The sequence below is a fragment of the Chenopodium album genome, chromosome 11, assembly GCF_948465745.1.
Source record: "Chenopodium album chromosome 11, dcCheAlbu1.1, whole genome shotgun sequence".
Taxonomy (NCBI): Eukaryota; Viridiplantae; Streptophyta; class Magnoliopsida; order Caryophyllales; family Amaranthaceae; genus Chenopodium; species Chenopodium album.
In genome coordinates this window covers 5,695,529-5,716,547 of record NC_137844.1, presented here as the reverse complement: position 1 = coordinate 5,716,547, position 21,019 = coordinate 5,695,529, and the positions used below count along the sequence as shown (strand labels likewise).

General features: G+C 33.2%; 2 protein-coding genes across 3 annotated transcripts; both read right to left on the bottom strand.

Moving 5' to 3' along the window:
* Positions 1 to 7,137: 7,137 nt before the first annotated feature.
* Positions 7,138 to 9,662, bottom strand: LOC145568357 (protein NUCLEAR FUSION DEFECTIVE 2-like). Its single transcript, XM_081627788.1, has 3 exons — positions 9,447 to 9,662; positions 9,268 to 9,353; positions 7,138 to 7,820 (listed from the first exon to the last, which is right to left on the bottom strand). The coding sequence occupies exons 1-3, from the start codon at positions 9,519 to 9,521 to the stop codon at positions 7,415 to 7,417; spliced, it is 567 nt and encodes a 188-aa protein (XP_081483914.1). The 5' UTR covers positions 9,522 to 9,662; the 3' UTR covers positions 7,138 to 7,414.
* Positions 9,663 to 11,166: 1,504 nt separating this feature from the next.
* Positions 11,167 to 18,278, bottom strand: LOC145567236 (putative alpha,alpha-trehalose-phosphate synthase [UDP-forming] 9). Of its 2 annotated transcripts, none has more exons than XM_081626494.1 (4): positions 17,950 to 18,278; positions 13,133 to 15,122; positions 12,504 to 12,777; positions 11,167 to 11,876 (listed from the first exon to the last, which is right to left on the bottom strand). In XM_081626494.1, exons 2-4 carry the CDS (start codon positions 15,118 to 15,120, stop codon positions 11,550 to 11,552), a joined length of 2,589 nt encoding a protein of 862 aa, XP_081482620.1. In that variant the 5' UTR covers positions 15,121 to 15,122; positions 17,950 to 18,278; the 3' UTR covers positions 11,167 to 11,549. The 2 variants fall into 2 exon arrangements, with proteins under 2 accessions (XP_081482620.1, XP_081482619.1); XM_081626493.1 differs by lacking the exon at positions 17,950 to 18,278 and adding an exon at positions 17,094 to 17,775.
* Between the last annotated feature and the right edge of the window lie 2,741 nt (positions 18,279 to 21,019).

Genomic DNA, 21,019 nt, shown 5'->3' with positions numbered 1-21,019 from the left:
TCACCTTTTTCAAGTTCGACATGCCATCAATATGCGCCACATGTGATTATAAACATGACATGTCACTTTCACATGTATTGGGTTTGCATTTAAAAAATGCTTATAACAAGACTTGAACTCAAGACCAACAAGTCTTAAGTTATGAGTCTTATTACCATCTTAGCCATTTATTAATTGTGTTTTATTATCCAACAAAATTATAGTTAACTTAGATAAGTTAATTTGTGTCTTATTATACTATTTGTTGTAATGATTGAGTTCGACAACTAAAAAATGTTTATAGCAAGATTTAAACTCAAAACCAACAAGTCTTACTATCTAAACAGTCGAATTTGATTAGCAAATTAAACAAGTACAAACTAGCAACCCGGGGCATCGCCCGGGCCACACACTAGTTTGTACATGTATATGTGAGAAATCCACATTAAAGAAGATGAGAGTAGAGTAAAGTTATAAGCAAATTGGTTTAGAAATAGAACATTATTACTCTAGCAATTAAGCAACTTTCCTCATTAACAGATAATCTAACAAAACCTAAGTTCTTTTCTCTAAAATGTCTTCAGATTACAACATCTAAATACTTTGTTATTTAAACTATACAGAAGGTAGTAGACTTATTTTAGAGACGTTACAACTCAAAATTGAAACCTTTGATAATGAGTCCGGCTACATGAATCAAGATGTTACAAAACAGATTGGACTTATTATAAAGATGTTACACCACCTAGAATGAATAATAATGTGAATGGAACTGTTAACTTTATCAACCAGAATCAAGTGGATCACCTAGGAATCTTGGCATGCTTCGATTGATAAATTGTTTGCTACTGATTGTCAACAAAAAAAAAAAATAAAAAAAAAAAAAAAATAAATAAATTGTTTGCTACTGTCAAAAAAAAAAAAAAATGAGAAAACGCTACCGAATGATTCCCATGATTTATAATGTTATTAAAAAAGGACCTACCGAAAGGGGAAAAATAAAAAAATAAAAAAATTTGCCAGCTTTGTGGCCTAAGTTGTTCTTCATTAGGTAGATCTAATGATTGGTTATTAATCAATAATACAAAGCAACAGAACAAATGGCCGTTATTATTTGATATAGGCTAATTAAAAAAAAATTGAGGTGAAGATCTAAAGATTAGTCAAAGAGTCAAGTTACTTTTGATCTTTTATCCTCAATCGTGATTCATGCCCAAATCTTTAACAATAACCAACTAATTTCGTTATTAATCAGAATAGCTCAGTGACAAGACTCTTACCTAAATTACCTTCCTAATAATAAAAGTAGGATATAGTTTATTGGAGCTCAAGTCAAATTCATAATTTGTTATTTTGACAACCATACAATTAGGGTGCTTATGATGCGAGATAAGTTTGACTTTGAGGTATCTTAACTTGCTAATATTTAAGATTGAATTCAAGTTGAATCGAGCTTAATTTTGACCAGGTTTGACTAAATCAAGCTCAATAGAACCACTAGAATAAACAACGGATAAGGACATTTGCCTTACACAGTAGATAATAGTATATTTTCCAAGATTTTCATGAGGATACGAGTCACATTTCAAGTATCTAAACTCAACTTGTCAACATCTTGAATTGAGTTCGAATACAAGTTGAGACCACTCAAGCCAAGTTTTCAAAGTTAATAAGTTCAAGCAACTCGCAAATTATCTCATCATATAAACACCCCTACTACAGTCAAAATTAGCATAATCGTAACCACCAATTCACTATTTGGGATTTTTAAAATCATTATCGGTTCTTCATAATGACAACAAAGATACAAGAAGAATGAAGTGATGCTCCAATAATGGTTCCAAGGAACACTTAGATAAGCCCTCTTGCATACCCTATATTTGAAGTGGCTAACGGCTGGGCTATCTACCAAAATTCAAACCCCACCATTTTAATCCTTAGATAAGACAGTGAGGTGGCCACTCAATAGCATATCTTCTTGTAATCAATTCAATATATTAGCAATGCCATAAAAGCAGATAATATAACGCAACACTTCAACGCAATATAAGATATTTAATCACCTAAATAATCTCATATCGATGACTGACATCATAATAATATCTTTACAAAAATAAGCTAGCAAATATCTCAGAATATTAGGCAACCAAAAGGCTATTGGACAAGACCACTAATTTGGAGTAACATTGGAAGACAAGGATAGCTATATTTACATACTAGGTTAGACCCCATGTCATATACGAAATTTTTTAATAATTAATTTTAAATTAACATTGTATAAGTAAATTTACATATGTAAATATTATCATGGATTATAAAATAGCCTAATTACTAAACAGATATTTTAAAATATGCATTTGACTATATATGCATACAGAGTACATAAAATATTTTACTTATGTAAATAAGAAATTTTGTTTTATACTTAATTTTATAGTTGGCAATAAACATAAGGACACATCACATATTTTATTTATATACAAAATTTGTTTTTTATATGTTATTTTTTATTAAAAAAAAACATAAGGGACACACCAAGAAATGACACATGTCATTGCTGGTATCACTACAAGAAATAGGTCATTTTGCGACGGAAACCTTGCAACGGACTACAATTCCGTCGCAAAAGGGTTAATTTGCGAGGGAATAAATTCCGTCGCAACTTTACGACGGAAACAAACTTTTGCGACGGAAATTCCGTCGCAAAGTTTGCGACGGAATTTATTCCCTCGCAAAAGTTTGTTTGCGACGGAAATAATCGTCGCAAAACAATATTAAAAAAAAATATAAAAAAACATTTTGCGACGGATTCTGCGACGGAAATTCCGTCGCAAAAAGTTTTTAAATTTTTTTATAAAAAACTGAAGTTTCGCTGAAGGAGAGAGAAAAAGAAAACGAAGAACAGAAAGAGGAAAGCGTAGAGAGAGATAGAGGAAAGCGTAGAGAGAGAAAGAAAATCCGGCCACTTCACCGCCGCTGTCGCCACCGGAACGACCGGAATCCGGCCACTCACACCTACTAACGCCCACCCCCTCCGTTCACTCCCACTCACGCGCACTCACGCCCACCCACGCCACCCCCTCCGTTCAAGCCCACTCACGCCCCTCCGTTCGCCGGCGGTGTGCAGCCACCACACCACCCTCCTTCCGGCAGCCGGATTTCCGCCACAACACCCTCAAATCCCGGTGAGTATTCCACTATCCCCCTTTGTTTTTGTTTTCAATTTAATTTTAATGTAAACCCTAACTTTTTCTAATTATGTTTTTTAATTTAATTTGTAACTAAATTTTATTATTTAATTACTTGTGTTTAGTGTAGTGTAGTTTAATTTATATTGCAATGTTAGAATTAGTTTAATTTTTAAGATATATTGCAATGTTAGAATTAGTTTAATGTATGTTAGTTTAGTTTAAAATATATGTTAGATTAGTTTATAATGTATGTTATTTTAGTTTAAAATATATGTTAGTTAGTTTATAATGTATGTTAGTTTAGTTTAAAATATATGTTAGATTAGTTTAAAATATATGTTAGATTAGTTTAAAATATATGTTAATTTAAAAATACATGTTAGTGTATGTATGTTTATTTGAATGTGGGTAATTGTGTGTTAATTATATGTGTTTCATCACTTGCTTTAGGACCTAGTGAACCTATATTGCCACTTATAAACAATTTCAAGCCTCAAACTCAAGTAACTATGTTAGTTAGGTGTATTAAGGTCAAAAATAGGTTCATTAGATAACAAATGTGAGAAATAGGCAAGTTAGAACCAAAAACGCCCCATTTTCACCCAATTTTCCTAGTTTTAGGACCTAGTGAACCTATATTGCCACTTATGAACTATTTCAAGCCTCGAACTCAAGTAACTATGTTATTTAGGTGTATTATGGTCAAAAATAAGCTCATTTGATAACAAATGTGAGAAATAGGCAAGTTAGAACCAAAAACGCCCCATTTTCGCCCATTTTTTCTAGTTTTAGGACCTAGTGAACCTATATTGCCACTTATAAACAATTTCAAGCCTCAAACTCAAGTAACTATGTTAGTTAGGTGTATTAAGGTCAAAAATAGGTTCATTAGATAACAAATGTGAGAAATAGACAAGTTAGAACCAAAAAGCCCCATTTTCACCCAATTTTCCTAGTTTTAGGACCTAGTGAACCTATATTGCCACTTATGAACTATATCAAGCCTCAAACTATTGGTTCTCATTCTTTATTTTTATTTCTGCATTGTATATCCTTTGTTTGTTACAGGAGGCGTACCAACACAGACAGGAGGAATCAAGAACCCAGGGTTCCCAACTGTCTGAAAATGAAATTTTCTTTGAGGCGGCTGGTGGTCGTAATAAGAAGGGTCGTGTTAGAGGTCTTGGTGTTGGTGCTGACTTGTACTACGGCACATCTAGGGGACGAGGATCGGGTTCTTCCAGCCAATACGTACCGTCGGTCATAACTCAAATGCAGGAAAACTTCCACAAGGAGTTGAATGAGAGGGTGGAAGCAATTGAGAGCCAGATCGATAGCCGTGTGGCGGAACAGCTCGATGCTCGAGTGGAGGCTCGAGTGGCAGAACGGATGGCTGAAATCGAGAGGAAGAACAAGGAGTTCTTAGAGGAGTTAGCCAGTAGATTTACAGGATTGACCACTCCTTTCACTTGTTCTACGATTCAGCCTCAGATTCGAGACCCCAGGAACGACCCGGGTGGTGGTGGTGGTGGTGGTGCAGGCCAAGGACAGCCAGCTTGTGTTTAGTTAGGTGTCATTTTTCGATTTTTGTATATGGATGACATTGTAGTTTAAAAAATTATATCATGTACCGTACTTGGTAGTTACGGCTACGTGTTGTATATATTTGAATTATGTTAGGGCGTGGACTTTTTGACTGAAATTATTTTAAATGCACGTATTTTATTAAACAGGATTGCATGAATACAGGTTCCAGGAAAACAAAACAAAATACAAAAAAATTAAACAGGATTGCAGGAATACAGGTTCCAGGAAAAAAAAACAAAATACAAAAAAAAAAAAAATTAAAATTACAATAACTTTGCGACGGAATGTAATTCCGTCGCAAAATGGAGTATTTTGCGACGGATTATTTTCCGTCGCACACATGCGACGGAAAATAATCCGTCGCAAAAAACTTCATTTTGCGACGGAATTACATTCCGTCGCAAAATTTGTGACGGACTATTCCGTCGCAAAAGAATCCATTTTGCGACGGAAATACATTCCGTCGCAAAATTTGTGACGGAATATTCCGTCGCAAAATGGTTCCTCTTGCTACGGAATTTTCGTCGCAAATGTTGTTTTCAGCTACAACTACCTTTCCGTCGCAAAATCCGTCGCAATTCGTTTTGCGACGGATATTCCGTCACAAAAGGACTGTTTGCTACGAAAGTTCGAGCGACGCCATGCCTGTGACGGAAATCCGTCGCAAAGTCACTTTGCGACGGAATTTTGCCAGTTTGCGACGAATTATTTCCGTCGCAAAACGGCCCTTTTCTTGTCGTGTATGTCTTTTAGTATATAACTAGATTAATCTCGTACGATACACGATATTAGAAATTTCTTTGAAACATGGAGTATATATTGTATGTACTCATATTACTTAATTACCTCATATAAGAAACATAGAGTATGCATTGGATACAAATAGTTGGTTAAAAAGAAAATTAAATAAATTAAAGAGTATAGATAAATTGAGAGGAGGTGAAATTTAATTTTTAAATATAATGACATCATATTTTATTTAGGCGGGAAAATTTTTCTTGTAAACCTGCCATGTGGAGTATATGATGTCAGCGATTGCTATTTTAGTTATATTTATAGATATTGATTGATTTGACTATATATTGTGGAAGGATACATGCATACCGAGTACATAAAATATTTTACTCATGTAAATAAGAAATTTTGTTTTATACTTAAGTTTATAGTTGGCAATAAACATAAGGAAGCATCAAATATTTTATTTATATACAAAATTTGTTTTTTATATGGAATTTTTTATTAAAAAAAAATAAGGAACACACCAAGAAATGACACATGTCATTGCTGGTGTGTTTTTTAGTATATAGTATTGATTGATTGATTGATATACATACATGCGTTTCTTTTTATTTGCAATACTTTCACTTAAACATTATTCACATACTCCACTTTGATTGGTTTTAAAAAATTATACCTACTTAAGAAAAAAAAAAAACATAGTCATGTTAAGCTTTGTTAGATGCATCACTATTTATGCTTTGATAATTATGCAATTTTTATAACTTTTACTAATTGATTGATAATTAAAGATATTTGTGATTGAAGCAATGCATTGACAAGCCTGAAATGAGAAGCATTGCAAATAAAAAGAAAAATAGCATATTTACAAGTCAACGAGAAGGTCTTGTTCCAATAAAGAAATGAAAGAGGGTTAGGCAACTAAACTAAAGGTGGGGGGACAAGTACATTATACAGCTGATTTTAGGGTGTCTGTCTTTCTTGAGAGCCAAAGATATTTCCAGTTCATACCAAATCTCAAGCCTCATTTTCCAAGTGGATTTATCAATATGACAAATTTCTCACCCACATTTTTCACAATCTTTCTTTCATTTTTGTAACTGAAAAAACAAGAAAAAAGTGCTAAAACCCTGAAATTCAGGCCACTTGGAACAGATAATAATACTAAACTAAAGTTGCTTAGCATAGCTCTAAATTAATAATGAATCTTTTGGTCACATGAAATGAGAATCAAGTCTTGTAAGTTTGATTAATTAGCTTCATTTTATAATACTGGTTAAAGGTAGCAAGATCGTTTACAGGATGCAAGCGAATCACCGAAACCAGATAAATCATTATAAATTAAGTGCTGATCATGCATGAACAAAGACATGAAAAGGCGGAAACAGGATTTAGTCACTATTAGACTTGTTCAGCTTAAAGGAATTAAGTTCGGCAAGCTTGCAACATTGAGCTGTGCTGTACTTTTCTAATAGTGATTGGCCTGTTTCCTGGTTCACCACCAACCTGGAGACAGACTGAGATAAACCCAACAGATCTCAACATACAACTGACAACAAGGGCCGCCTTGGCGGTTCTCTGAATCTAAAGTGTCGTTTTCAAGGTGACATACAGGATGATCACAATAAATTTCACTCAAAGATCACAAACGATTCTGACATTGACATTGATCAGCTTTCTACAAACTATGATAAAACGCAAACTTGGATCCACATATAAAACAACCATACTTAGATTAACAACCATTGATAAACTCTGTTAGCCTCCCTAGGAACAATATATATATGTAGCAGAGTTATTGAGCCATTCTAGTTCTAGAGCATACATAAAGTTAATATATTAACACCATCACCCTAACAAATGATTCATATAACATGAGCTCATAGTAGGATGCAGTCACCACTAGTTCTGAGGCTTACCTAAAATGTAGCAGCCATTCCACCTGTACGAGTATGGACATTCCAGAACACTTTTGAAGCATCATCAGACTTTCCAGAGTCGAGAGCAACAGCAGCAAATATTGCACGGAAAGCACCACAGAGTATGGCAGGAGTGGTAGAGTTGGTATTGTGAGAGACTCTGACTATTTTGTGCAATCCCAACCGCATCCAATCCACAGCACAAGAGGACTCCACGTTACATGCCTCTGCTATCTCACGATTCAGAGTTTTTGAAGAAATATCCATATCATTTAGAAGATACCTAAAGGACACAGATGTTTCTATGATGCTCGTGCCTAGAATGCTTAGTGCTCGGTTGTTCTCCCCAGAAAATGAAGCATGGGTCATTGCACGTCGAAGAAGATCAATGCGATGAAAAGTATAGCTGCAATTAGAGAATTCAACCACTATTACTATTCCATGAACAATATGGAACTAATCATATAGAAAGAAAACTCAAATGACAACAGAGTACAAGTTTTTGAGCTAGCATACAGTTATTGATGATTGAGGGTTCATCCCATCAGTTTCTTATCAATCATCACATACTCTCTTCTCAATTCAAGAAACCTTACACTGACAAGCTCAAATTGTTTCTAATAAAAACAAAAGTCAAAATTTGAAGGGAAAATGTCTCATACTTCGTATATCACATCATCTCATTTTATAATATATCTTCACACTTAGAACCAGAAAATGAGAAAACGAATCCCAGTTCGGCTTTATATATCCATGAGAGGTGATGAACAAGAACAATTAAACATTGATGAGCTTGATGGAAATTGGATAGAACCAAAATTTCCACGTCTATGGCTCACCATGGGGGTCAAGGAAATGGGTTACGCGATCACCAAACAGGCTTCAGGTCATCCTCAAGCCACCCAAGTATGAATTGTATTCCAGGAGCCCGACAAGGCGACAAGCCCACAAAGAAAATGAGATGGAGGAACAATAAGAGGCTGAGAAATAGACCAGAGGAGCTACCATAGGTTATAAGTTATGATCACTCGAGTTCATGTCCTTAGTGATTTAGCTATATATTTGCTTGGTTTTAAGACACTAAGAAACCTGCAACAAAACTATAAAAATCATTGCTAAATTGTTAATATACAACTGCAATACACCCAATCTCATTCTCCTTCAACGGATTCCCGGAAGGTCCAACTACATTTCAAGAGATAGACAACATTTCAAAAGAACCATCAAGTTCTGAGCTGTACTTGCACAAATAGAAATCTTAAATCTCCTTAGTTAAGTATTTAACAAGATAAACATTACTTAAAAAATTAACAGCGAAGACACAAATTGTTTACTTGTTTTATACTACTCAGACTTCAGAAAATTTTCAAGAAAATCCACATCTAAGGCTCGGATACGAGGTTATATGATTTAAACAAGTCGTGTAAGTATCATAGATCACATTTAATCCCACCCACCCAAACATCAACATCAACGGAAATTTAAGCAACAAGAAACTATTCTAAAGTAACATATTTATTTGTTTATAAGATACATTTTTATAAAAAAAATTGCATTGTTGAAAACAACAGCAAGCAAAAACTATCTTTAATTTCTTGTTCATCTTCACTAGTTGGTCAGTCATGTCCGGTCATAGCGGGTCAATTAGTTGGTCAGTTATATTTGGTCGGGTCAATTTTTGACACCTCGAATTTTTGACAATCACCCATCAACATTAAAATTATGGTTGAACAAATGCTATAAAGAATCATGCTTTAGAAATCAATAACACTCATTTCTTTCTCATCTTAATCAATTTCTTGAATTAACTTGACTAAATAGTCAAAATTAATATAGATAGTTAGAGAGAGTACTCAATCTGCTTCTGGAGGGTTTCAAGTGCAGTAGAGAAGGGAGATTTTGTTGTGATTATATGCTTCTTGCTCACCAATTCATCAATCTGCGGTAAAAAATTAAACAAAGTAACTAACTTTAAGGAAATTAAGCTCATAATATTTCAGGGATTTAAGTGATAATTAAAGAATAATTTAACCTGGAAAGCAGCGGAAGTAGAGACTGTCATAATCAGAGTGAAGATTGCAAAACAAACTGCAATTCGACGGTCCATTTTCCGACTTTAATTTTATGTGTAGTGAAAACCTAATGCTTCTAACTTTACCTTACGCTTGTGCTCCCAAAAAAAAAAAACACTTTCTGAGGAAGAAGTGTACACTCTTTAGGAATAGGAAGTACGAGGTAAAGATGGTTCTGAGTTGTGGACTTGTGGGTGGTTGAGTTTTATGTCACTTTGTGTATTTGGGTTGAGTCCGGCAAATACGTATCAAGTCAACGTCAAAAATTTTAAATAATGGCCCAAAGAATTGTCGTTACTAACTCCATAGTTTTATCCAGATTCAGACCCCATATCATATTCTCGTAGTTCTTTTTTAATGTTGGACTGGTTGAATCCAATGTCCCTTTTTTTTTTTTTTTTTTTTTTTTAAGAAAAACTTTTATATACACCCACTTTACACTAATATTAGTGTACATCAAACATTATAAGAGTAACTTTTAGCTAATTTTAGGGTAATTTTTTGTCCTTTTTTGAGTAACTTTAAACATAATACAATTTTTATATAAATAAATAACACGAAAAGTTTTATAAAAGTAATTTAATTACATTCAATTACTAATAATTGATTTTTAGTCATTTAAAATGTGATTCTTTATTAATAAAGCGTAGATAATTTTTATTTGTATTGAGTTACTTTTATGCATATTGGGGTAACTTTTATTCATTTCAGGGGTAACTTTTACTCATTTTAGGGTAACTTTATAACGGATGTACAATATTTTATTGTACATTCGATTTTTTTAAAAGTTTGTCTTCTTCAAAATGTCATCTTTATTATCTTTACTAGGTTAGACCCCGTGCCATGCACGAAAATTTTTAATAATTAATTTTAAATTAACATTGTATAAGTAAATTTACATATGTAAATATTATCATGGATTATAAAATAGCCTAATTGCCAAACTGATATTTTAAAATATGCATTTGACTATATATTGTGGAAGGATACATGCATACGGAGTATATAAAATATTTTATTTATGTAAATAAGAAATTTTGTTTTATACTTAAGTTTATAGTTGGCAATAAACATAACGACACATCAAATATTTTATTTATATACAAAATATTTTTTTATATGGAATTTTTTATTAAAAAAAATTAAAAAAATAAAAAAAACATAAGGAACACACCAAGAAATGACACATGTCATTGTTGGTGTGTCTTTTAATATATAGTACATTGATTGATTGATTATTAAAGGCTTAGAGTGAATATTTTTACTTATATTTAATACCAAAGTATGTTACTTCGTACTATTTTGAAGTTATATCATACGAAGTATATATTACATACTACCTTCGTTTTTTTTAGTTGACACGTTTTGACTTTAGCACTATTCCGTCATTCCCCTTTGACCGTATTTTGTGCTTTATAATTAATGAAAAATCTAATCATGTGAGATCTTATTAGATTCGACACGATATATTTTCAAAATATAAACTTTTATAGTTTTTGTCTATCGGTAATTAAAGCCAATTAATGGTTGAAATTGTACATTGACAAATGTGACTAAAGAAACGTGTCAACTAAAACAAAACGGAGGAATTATTACTTTAAGATTATACCAGGAATCCCATTGCCTGTTGACTAAGAAAAAACTTCTATAACCCAGAATTTCTCCAAAAGAAACAAATGATTCTAAGAAAAATTCTTTAATTATGGGGGAATATTTACAAAGGTTACCATCTGGACAAAGATTATGAGGGCGGTATGAAGAACAGTTTATGTTCTCTACTGTATCAGAAGACTGAAGTTTCCCTGTATGAGAAAAATCCATGAAAGAAAACATATACAAACTATTTACTTTTTTTTTTTTTCTCTTTTTTGGGTTATCAAGGTAACCTAACACCCTTTATCAACATCTAAACCTCCAAAACCTACAGCTACACCCAAATCATACCAACCCCTAACCAAAAAAACTCGCGCATTCCTACCATATTCAAGAAATGTGGTGTATCTGTTTTGTGGCGTCCTTGGTGTCTCGCTGTCCTTCCTATCACTCAGAAATCAAGCAACATCTTAAGCATAGCTCTCGAAAGAGACTTCGGTTTGTAGATTGCACTCAGGCGGCTTCCCATTCGAAGCATATGCCAAACCTTGAAGCAGTCTCATCACATGCTTTGTGTCATTCAAATAGTACTTGGCTTTGCTCGGTTTTTGACCCACAGTGCATGCAAAAATCTCAGGCACAATACCCGAAGATGGTGAAGAAGCTTTGCTCAATATACTCTCAAACATGTCTTCATCTGACAAATCATCGCCTATACACAACAGGAAATCTGGTGGCTGTCCATCACTTGTCAGTTCCGATAGCACTCTCTCTGCCACCAACCCTTTGCTAACACCCTGCAAGTTTCAACCGAAAACTTATGTTAGCTGCTAATATTAAAGTTTGATGGAAGACACCCAAGTTATGACTTAAACAAGGAAAGGTTTTCAAGCAGCAATACTCCAATGAAAGATCAAAACTTATGTGTTTCCTAAACAATTTACTCACATTTCAGGAGCCCCAAGAAACTTGGATGGCTGATGTTACATTGCAGTAAAGATATTGCCGGGCAGAAAATCGTGCTCGTATACTCTATATGTTAATAATCTGTCCATTTATGACTCGGATTTTTTATTCCGTAGAACTTGTAATATCAGGAATACCAATGCAATACTAAGTGATTGAATATCTATGCAATAACCCTTATAAGTCAATTGTGAAGGACAACACATTCTTTTTCTAACCTTATCTGATGAGTAATTATCAACGGACTTTACCATTCCCCAAATGTACACATATCTTAAATGACTACAAATTCAATTCCATTTTTTAAAGGGTATCATTCTTTTATTTCTATGTATGTACAATGTGTATACTCTTTACCTCATTTATCTATAAATTATAGAAATTTATTTGTAATGTCTATGAAATGACAGCCTAGCAAATACACTTTCCACACAAGAATAGGGTATGATGGTGCATACCTGTGGCTTAACTTCAACAATATTGTGTCCCCTGGTAACAACAACAGGTTCATTAGCAAGGACATTTTCTAGATGATCCAACAATTCTTTGGCCTGACATGAACCAAAATCAGGGTCTGCATCTTGATGATGCCATACTACAGCACTCTCCTTGCTCTCAATGGTAGATCCATCTGTAGCCTCTGTATAAAGCTGCATCACAGGTTCCGCAATTTTTTTCCAGTCATTGTCAGCAGTAACCGGGCTTATCTCCCAATCACAGTTTTGGTTCCACCTACAATACCATCAGAAGAAATCAGGAAAAAAAAATAGCAATTGACTTGTGTAAATGCCTTGGTAGGGTACACAAAAGTTGGGGAGTAATATGTGGTTCAGTAAACATAGATTACATGGACCTGCTCCTACACTGAAACAGCACATTTTGGGACAAAAATTAGCTAGAATATTCCAGGTTAGGTTTTCAAATGCATCAAGTAGCTTGTCTATGGTGAATGAAGAGTCCATGTTATATAAAATCAAACACAATTTTAGGATAAAAATCGATAAGAGGAAAGATTATCACAATTTAACAGAATCAACAGAATTAAGAATTTACATTTAAGATGAAATATAGAAGGCAATCAGCATACCTTAAGAAGTATCCATGTTCAGCAGCTATTCCCAACTTCTCACAAGGGGATAACCATTCACTCAAAGGATCACGTCCCCTACCACTAACAATGAATAAGGTATTTTTTGGGTCATTGCAAAGGTTGTTCAGAATAGATATTAGCTCAGGACTAGGGGTTTTGACAATGGACATATCAGAGACAACAGTTCCATCATAATCCAAAAAAATTGCCCTTCTTTTCGTCTTCTTGTATGCAGAAACTACATATTCAACTGAGAGCTTTCTGAAGGAAGGAGAGAGAGCAAGAATCCTAAAACTCAACCCAAAACCAATTCCCCAGCAACGTTTGTTATAGTGCTCCTTACACGCCCGCTCCAAATCCTGCACAAAACTGCGGGACCAGTAGGCCACATCATGAGAGCTAACATAACGGTAATGCTTCTCATGTCTCAACTGCTTTTCTAACTCAGACATACTTATAGCCATTTTCATTGCATCTGCAACGGCCTCAATGTTCCATGGATTAACCCTGATAGCACCACTGAGAGATGGAGAGCAACCAACGAACTCTGAGACAACCAGCATACTTGAACGAGCTTCTCCCGTGGTAATTCCCAATGCCTCATCGATTTTAGGAGATCCTTGCCTGCAAATGACGTATTTATATGGGGTTAGGTTCAACCCATCCCTAACCGCATTCACAATGCAGCATTCTGCCATTGCATAATAAGCAGTTTTTTCATAAAGAGGCATTGGTCGATCAATCAAGATGACAGGTTCATATCCTGGAAAACCATATTTCATGTTGATCCTTTTGGTTATTTCATATGTCTCTGACTTTGCTTCTTGAACATCCTTCCCTGTACTTCTTGCAGGGTTCACTATTTGGACCAGGACGAGTTTTCCCTGCAAATCAGGATGCTGGTGCAATAGGTGCTCAGCAGCCAGTAATTTGAGACTGATTCCTTTAAAGATATCCATGTCATCAACACCGAGAATTATCTTTTTATTTTCAAATTGCTTCTGTATCTCTTTGACTTTAGCAGATGCAGAAGGATGGTTCATCGCAACTTCAAGGCGACGAAGCTGCAAACCCACAGGTAAAATCTTAACATACACTGTTCGGCCAAAATAATCAATCCCAAGATATCCTCGCTTGGACTCATAGTCCAAGCCGAGCAGTCTGCTACAACATGAGAGAAAATGCCGAGCATAGTCAAACGTATGGAAGCCAACTAAATCTGAGTTCAGAAAGGCTTTCAAGATTTCATCCCTTACAGGCAAAGTCCGATAAATTTCTGATGAAGGAAATGGACTATGGAGAAAGAACCCCAACTTAACCCTGTAAAATCGCCTTCTTAAGAATGTGGGTAGCAATATGAGATGGTAGTCATGAACCCACACAAGGTCATCCTCCGGGTTTAGTATCTCCACGACCTTGTCAGCAAACTTCTTGTTAGCTGAAACATAGGCTTGCCATAGCCCCCGATCAAAACGAGACCCATGATCAGGGGACATAGGTAGCATGTAATGAAAGAGAGGCCAAAGATATTGCTTGCAAAACCCATGATAGAATTTCTTTTGCAAATCTGCCGGGAGAAATGTAGGCACACAATGAAAATTTTCAAGCAAATTTTGGGCAACTTCCTCCTGCTCTCTGACGTCAACATCCACTTTCAAGGACCCCACATAAAAAACTTCACTTTCAGTTGAAAACCCATCTTTCAGATGCAAGTAAAGTGAATCTTCATCTAAACTGAAGCTCCATTTACCAGATTTAGCATCCTTTTGAGCATTTATTGGGAGAAAATTTGCTACTACAATTTTTCTGTCACGATATCCTGAAGTGGAAGCATCTGAAATAGAATCTTTACTTCTACTTGAGTCTGCATCAGGTATAACACCAGGGACCGTCATCACCTTAGGAAGGTTTCTGGGAGTCGGAGGTAAATCCAGATACCCTCCAGCTGCTAAATCCAGAAAGCTTGCATATGATCTTGATGCCATGACTACAAAATGCAAATAAGGTAACATAAGTTCAAAACAAAATCTAAATAAACAACAGCATAATTACAAAAAAGATCATGAACATTTACATGTGCTTATGATTAGTATCAAAGAAAGTGAAGGTGCCACACTAGAACTCGAGAATAATGTAGTTGCAAAGAAATTTATGACTGTAACTAGACTTTGTATTTTAAAACAATATCAACAAAACAAACCACGTGTGCCAACTAAAAATCTAAGATCAGATCCAATGATCTCTGCAGAAGCATTATTCCCTCAAAGTTAAGCAAACATTACCAATTATATGCTTTTCTCAATAGAGTGACTCCGTCACACACTCACACCCCACAACACAATTCAAAGGAGACAAAGAATCTTTGAAACTGCTAAAGATATAGCAAGAATCATTAAGTGAGTAATTCAGGCCAAAAGAGTTTCTTTAAAGGTAGTTAAAACATAGCAATCAATGTTGACATTACAGGAAAAACATGTTCTCTGATTGTCCAATATTCAGAAATATGTGAATGCATAGAATTCCCCCTATCCTTAGTACTATGATATGACTTAAAGAATGAAATGGATAAAAAGATACCTATGCATGCAAAATGAGTCCTATAAACTGCAATTAGTTATAAAAATTATACTTGTTAGGTTTAATCAAGACTTAGTTACTATTACCTTTTAAGAGGAGCCAATCAAAAATAGATTCTTGCAATTGGCACTAACATTATTAGTGAAATGTGAAGTAGCATAATCGATCAATACATCACCCTATTAAAAACTGAACTGATGTATCTAAGGAACATAAATAAAGATCAAGTAATTTTGAAAAGTACTATGGGGACGAAAAGAATATTACATACATGCTTAGATTTTCTTTACTTCACATACAAAGGAAATCTATGGCATCAGCTTCAGCATCACAAATTGAACATCAAAGAAGTAATTGTAAAGACAAATTAATGCACAATTGCACAGTAAATGGATTTATATTATATAATGATCAGATAAACAGCAAGAATTACGATTAAAAAAAAAAAAAAAACATAAGAAAGAAAATAAAGAAGAACAAGATTTGAGGGCTAACTCAAATATCACAAAAAGAGAATCCTTTCAAGTTATTCCATTCAAGCATCACAATCAGAAAAGAACCAGCAAATGAACAAGGGGAACATGGGCTATCCAAACAAAAGTACTTTGCACTTTACAAAAATTCAGACAGGAAACAAGCAAGCTACAGTATGTAGCAGACTTGCAAATGAAGATACTCGAAATCTCAAGTTACAAAGAAAATCCTATTTCAGAAAGGGATACCTCATAATCACCAAAACAACAATTAATCTTCCCAAAATCTGTATTATAAGTGCAACTCTTATCCTTCACAACTAACAGTCCGAGCTCATTAATGATCTCCGAAGAAAGGCCACAAACGCCATTTTTTCCAATCAAAAATCATTTAAGCATCTTCCTTTCATCCTTATCCTCACTCACTGTCAACCTATTACTCGCATAGGTTGCACAACACATTTTCCTTAAATGACTACAATGAAGGCCTCCTATCTTTCATCCTTATCCTACTTTGTGGAATAATCATACAAAAACGCAGTCAAGAAACTAGTTGTGCACATGAAACTTATAACAAATCAAGACACCTGTCTGCGATGCACAACGTATAGCATTGATTTGGTCTTGCATCACCTTAGAACTTGTTAGCAAGTCCGCATTTTTTCCTAACAAATAGACAAATCATTTCTATACACAGCATACAACCAGACAAACCATCCATTTTCACCCTAACAAATTGATATAATTCAATAAAAAAATAAAAATTGTTTCTAATTTCTTATAAATAAAAGACATTAGTCTCTTTCATAGCATTCAAACAAATGAAATTAGTTTAACAAATCCAACAAATGAAACGAAACCGGTTTCGAATCCCCAAAGGGCAGCTCCATTATCATTAGATTGTTTACCTGTTCTCTCACTAGTAACAGATCTCTTGGCAACCATATCCAAATATCTAATAACAAAGATTTTGTGGATATACTAAGCTGATTCTAGCTCTTTCTAACCCTTACCTACTACTATTAATTATAGAAACAGGATACATATATAAAGGGGTGATCTTTATTATTACTTCTGCCAAAAGTATACAGAAAATAATAACAATAGGAAATTAAAAAGTCGGCATTACTATCATAATGTACATTATCCAAAAGTTGGATCTTAGTCAAACTCTATCTTCTTCCTACCTAAAAAATCCCAAAAGTTATAAACATTATAAAATTAACTTTTCTTTTTTTTTTTTTTCTTTTTTTTTTTTTCTTCCTTTTGGGCTGCAAAAAACTAATACAGGAAGTACAAACCTTGTTTAAGTTCCTAATTCTACCCCACCCCTAAAAAAAGGGGGAAAAAAAAAACTACCAAGAACTAGATATTTCCTATTTCTTTTTACTTTTTTGTACAGGAGCACAAAGGATCATTGGATAGAAATAGACGGGATTTGATCTTAGGTCCTCGAAAACACGTAAAGAACTAAATTTGATAAAACAACAGCAAATAGGGAAACAAAATGACAATGTGGATTTAAGAGTTCTAATATACTTGAAAACACATCAAACATTTTTTATTAATTTTCTGTTTACATAAGAAACATCAAACAAATTATCAGTTCAACACTAAAAAAAAAAAAAAAAATACCCAGAAAAATAAGAAATAAAAAATCATGCAAACATATAAAAAAATTAGCAAACAGAATTCCATGATTTAAGGACATGAAATAACTGGGTATTTCAAGAAAAACAGAAATTTTAAAAAAAATGGGGATACCTGAAAATGATCCGAAAATGGAGCTTGAATTAGCTGAAGCAATATAAACAAACGATTACCTTTCATCAATTTCTACACAAAATTTTATAAATTAAGAAGATTGCTGAAGACAGAGAGAAAGGAGGAGAGAGAAAGTGAAGATCTTGGTCAAGTTAAATTTATACTCCGTATATAAAATAAAAATGGAATACCAAAGATCAAAATTTTTTTTAATTGGGGTTGGTTACTTTTTGATAAGAAGAACAGAAATCCTGAAAAAAATAATTAGGGATTAGTATAAGAAAATAAAATAACGAAAAAAAACTTAATGGATAAAGATTGAAGAAAAAGAAACAGAGGAATGAGACAAGTGTGTGTATATATAATGAAAGTGTGTTAGGTTGAGAATGGGTATTTTATTTTTTAATTAAAAACTTTTTTTATTGTTTTGTGGTTCTCTTTTACTAGAAGTATAACACTTTATTAGAAATAAGAAATTTTAATTTGGTTCGGATGATATCTCGGGTTATTACGTGTTTTGCTTTCGGCAAGTGATGGGATTTTTTTTTTAAAAAAAAAAAAAAATAATAGAAATAGAGGAGAGGGAAGGTTGCGTTTGGAATTACAATATTCAATTGAATGAAGGCTAAAATGGGATATGGATGAGAGGGAGAAAGTCAAAAAGGATAAAATCAAACATATTTTCAGAAATTAAATTTAAAAGAAAATAATGTGGTTGAATCGTCTTATTTGGAAGGAATATTGGATTGCCAGGATTGGATAGAAGATGGAAGAGCGTTATATGGTCTAAATGGGACCCACTTTAGTTAGATTGTGTCCCTTACGTTTTTATGTGTAGTTAATACTTACTACTTGTACTCACCATTACTCGTTTTTACAATGTATGCTTTGATTTTCTTCCTCATTTGCCCTCGTCTTTGTACTTTTATTACGAAAATGCCCTTTTAAGAAAATAATCCTAGTCCTAGTTTGTTTTCCTAAATGGCAATTTGATTTAGGATGGAAATAGCTTTAACTTAGAAGAGGAATGGTAGGATGTTAAGTGATTGTTCTCAACAAGTTGTAAGTTTGCATAAGACGACACGTTGGCTACTCTCAAATCTCAACTTGTATCAAGAAATTTGCTTCAAAAGGTTTTAATTTTTTTAACTAGTTTTGGCATTCGAGTCTTACATAATATGTTACCAGTTTGGCCAAACATTATCTTAATATTGTGATTGAATCATTTACTCAATTGCTTTACTAACCTTCATTAAAGATATTGATATTAAGCCTCAAATATCATAAGAACAAGGTAAATACCATGTTTCAAATTTCTACTCCATACTGTTAATCATTTTAAGACTCAATATTTTTTTGTTATAGTAACAAATCTTGATATTAAAAATTTATTTGAATTCTAATTCTCTTGATTCTATTAAAAAAAATAAAAAAAATATCTCTTGATGGAAATTTTTATAAAATATCATTAAAACTACAATAAGTTCAACACTAATATGTTACCAGTATATCTGATCTTTAAAATATGGAGAATACTGAGCTAATCTCAAAAAAAAATAGTCAGACACGACATGATGGTAATTTAAGAAGAACAATCTTTTTTGTTTTTATAGTATTTGAAATCCAAATTGAGTGACTTAATTAAAGCAATTATTGATGGTTTTGTTTTGTTGTAAAGTTGCTTGAAATTCCGAGTAAATACCATATTTGCTAATCCATTATATTGTGAATTTGTACTCAACTTTCTACCCAAAATAAGTAGTACAAGATACCTTAAATTATTTAATTACGGAATAAAAAGGATAAATTGGGAACACAAATATAGTACTCCATAATTAACATGAAAAAAGTGCTCAAATTCATGAGAAAGCGTCATATTTGAACTTTGAAAATTCATACCACCCAATAGTTTTACATTTGAAAGAGCATGAAAATGGTATGTTTAACACGAATCCACTATGATTTGATGAGTCTTGGTCTAATAAAGAAGATTATCCATCTAACAATCCACTTAACCCTATTCTATCCTATTTAGCTATTCTATATCATAGCCCTTGTTATACTCTAGTTTTGTCTTTATTCATGTAGTTTGAAAAATTACTAGTACTTTAACTTGACCACGTTTTATTTCTTTAATCTTTTGACCTGTTTGTCTACTTTCAATTTGTTGGCCTAATACGAATACGACCACGTAAACCTAGCTAAAATAAGGTTTACTTGTTTACCAAACCAGCTTAATTTTCTAGGAATTCTAACTACTCATACTAATTAACTAGCCAGTCTTTTTTAAAAGCCCAAATTGTTACAATACCAATTCAATGACATGATGACAACTATATACATAAACGAGTATAAGATAGATAAGAATGAATATATATATACGTAAATTATCAAATAGTCATTTTTTATAGTATTTTTTTTTTTTTTTTATAAATTTGCATATTAACCATGCTAACATACGTAACTCATCAGTGCGTACTGTTTTATTTTGAATGAATTAACAAATATTATCATAAGATATTGATAAGTAAATTCATTTTCATTACCATTAAGCAGAGAAGTCGTACCTTTAATGTATAACTTTAGCTTCAAACGTGTGTCGTGTCCATTCAATAAAAATAATAGCCAAGATTAATACGGAGTACTAAATCGACTAACTCAAGTTTTCTTTTTGACGAAATTTAATAAACTAGCTCTTGGCCAATAAATATATTACATGTCCCCATTATGACAAGTAAAGAGCTATATGCCTATATATATATATAAATATATAGCAGCAATATCGAATACGGATGTCATTTTATATACAAAAAAGTTGTCGTTTTGAACCATATATCTTAACATACATTAAAGTAGTTGTCACTATTGTATAAAGTAGTTTGAACCATGTCTTGGATATCCTTGCTGTAATGCACAAGGTAATTGTCGTTACTAGCAATTAGAATATTAATTTTATGCATTAATACATAATGTTACACTATTATACTATATTTCATGCACTAATTCAGATAGTTAGATGGATAAATATGTACGAGAAGATAATAAGATTAATAAATTTGCTATAAAAGGT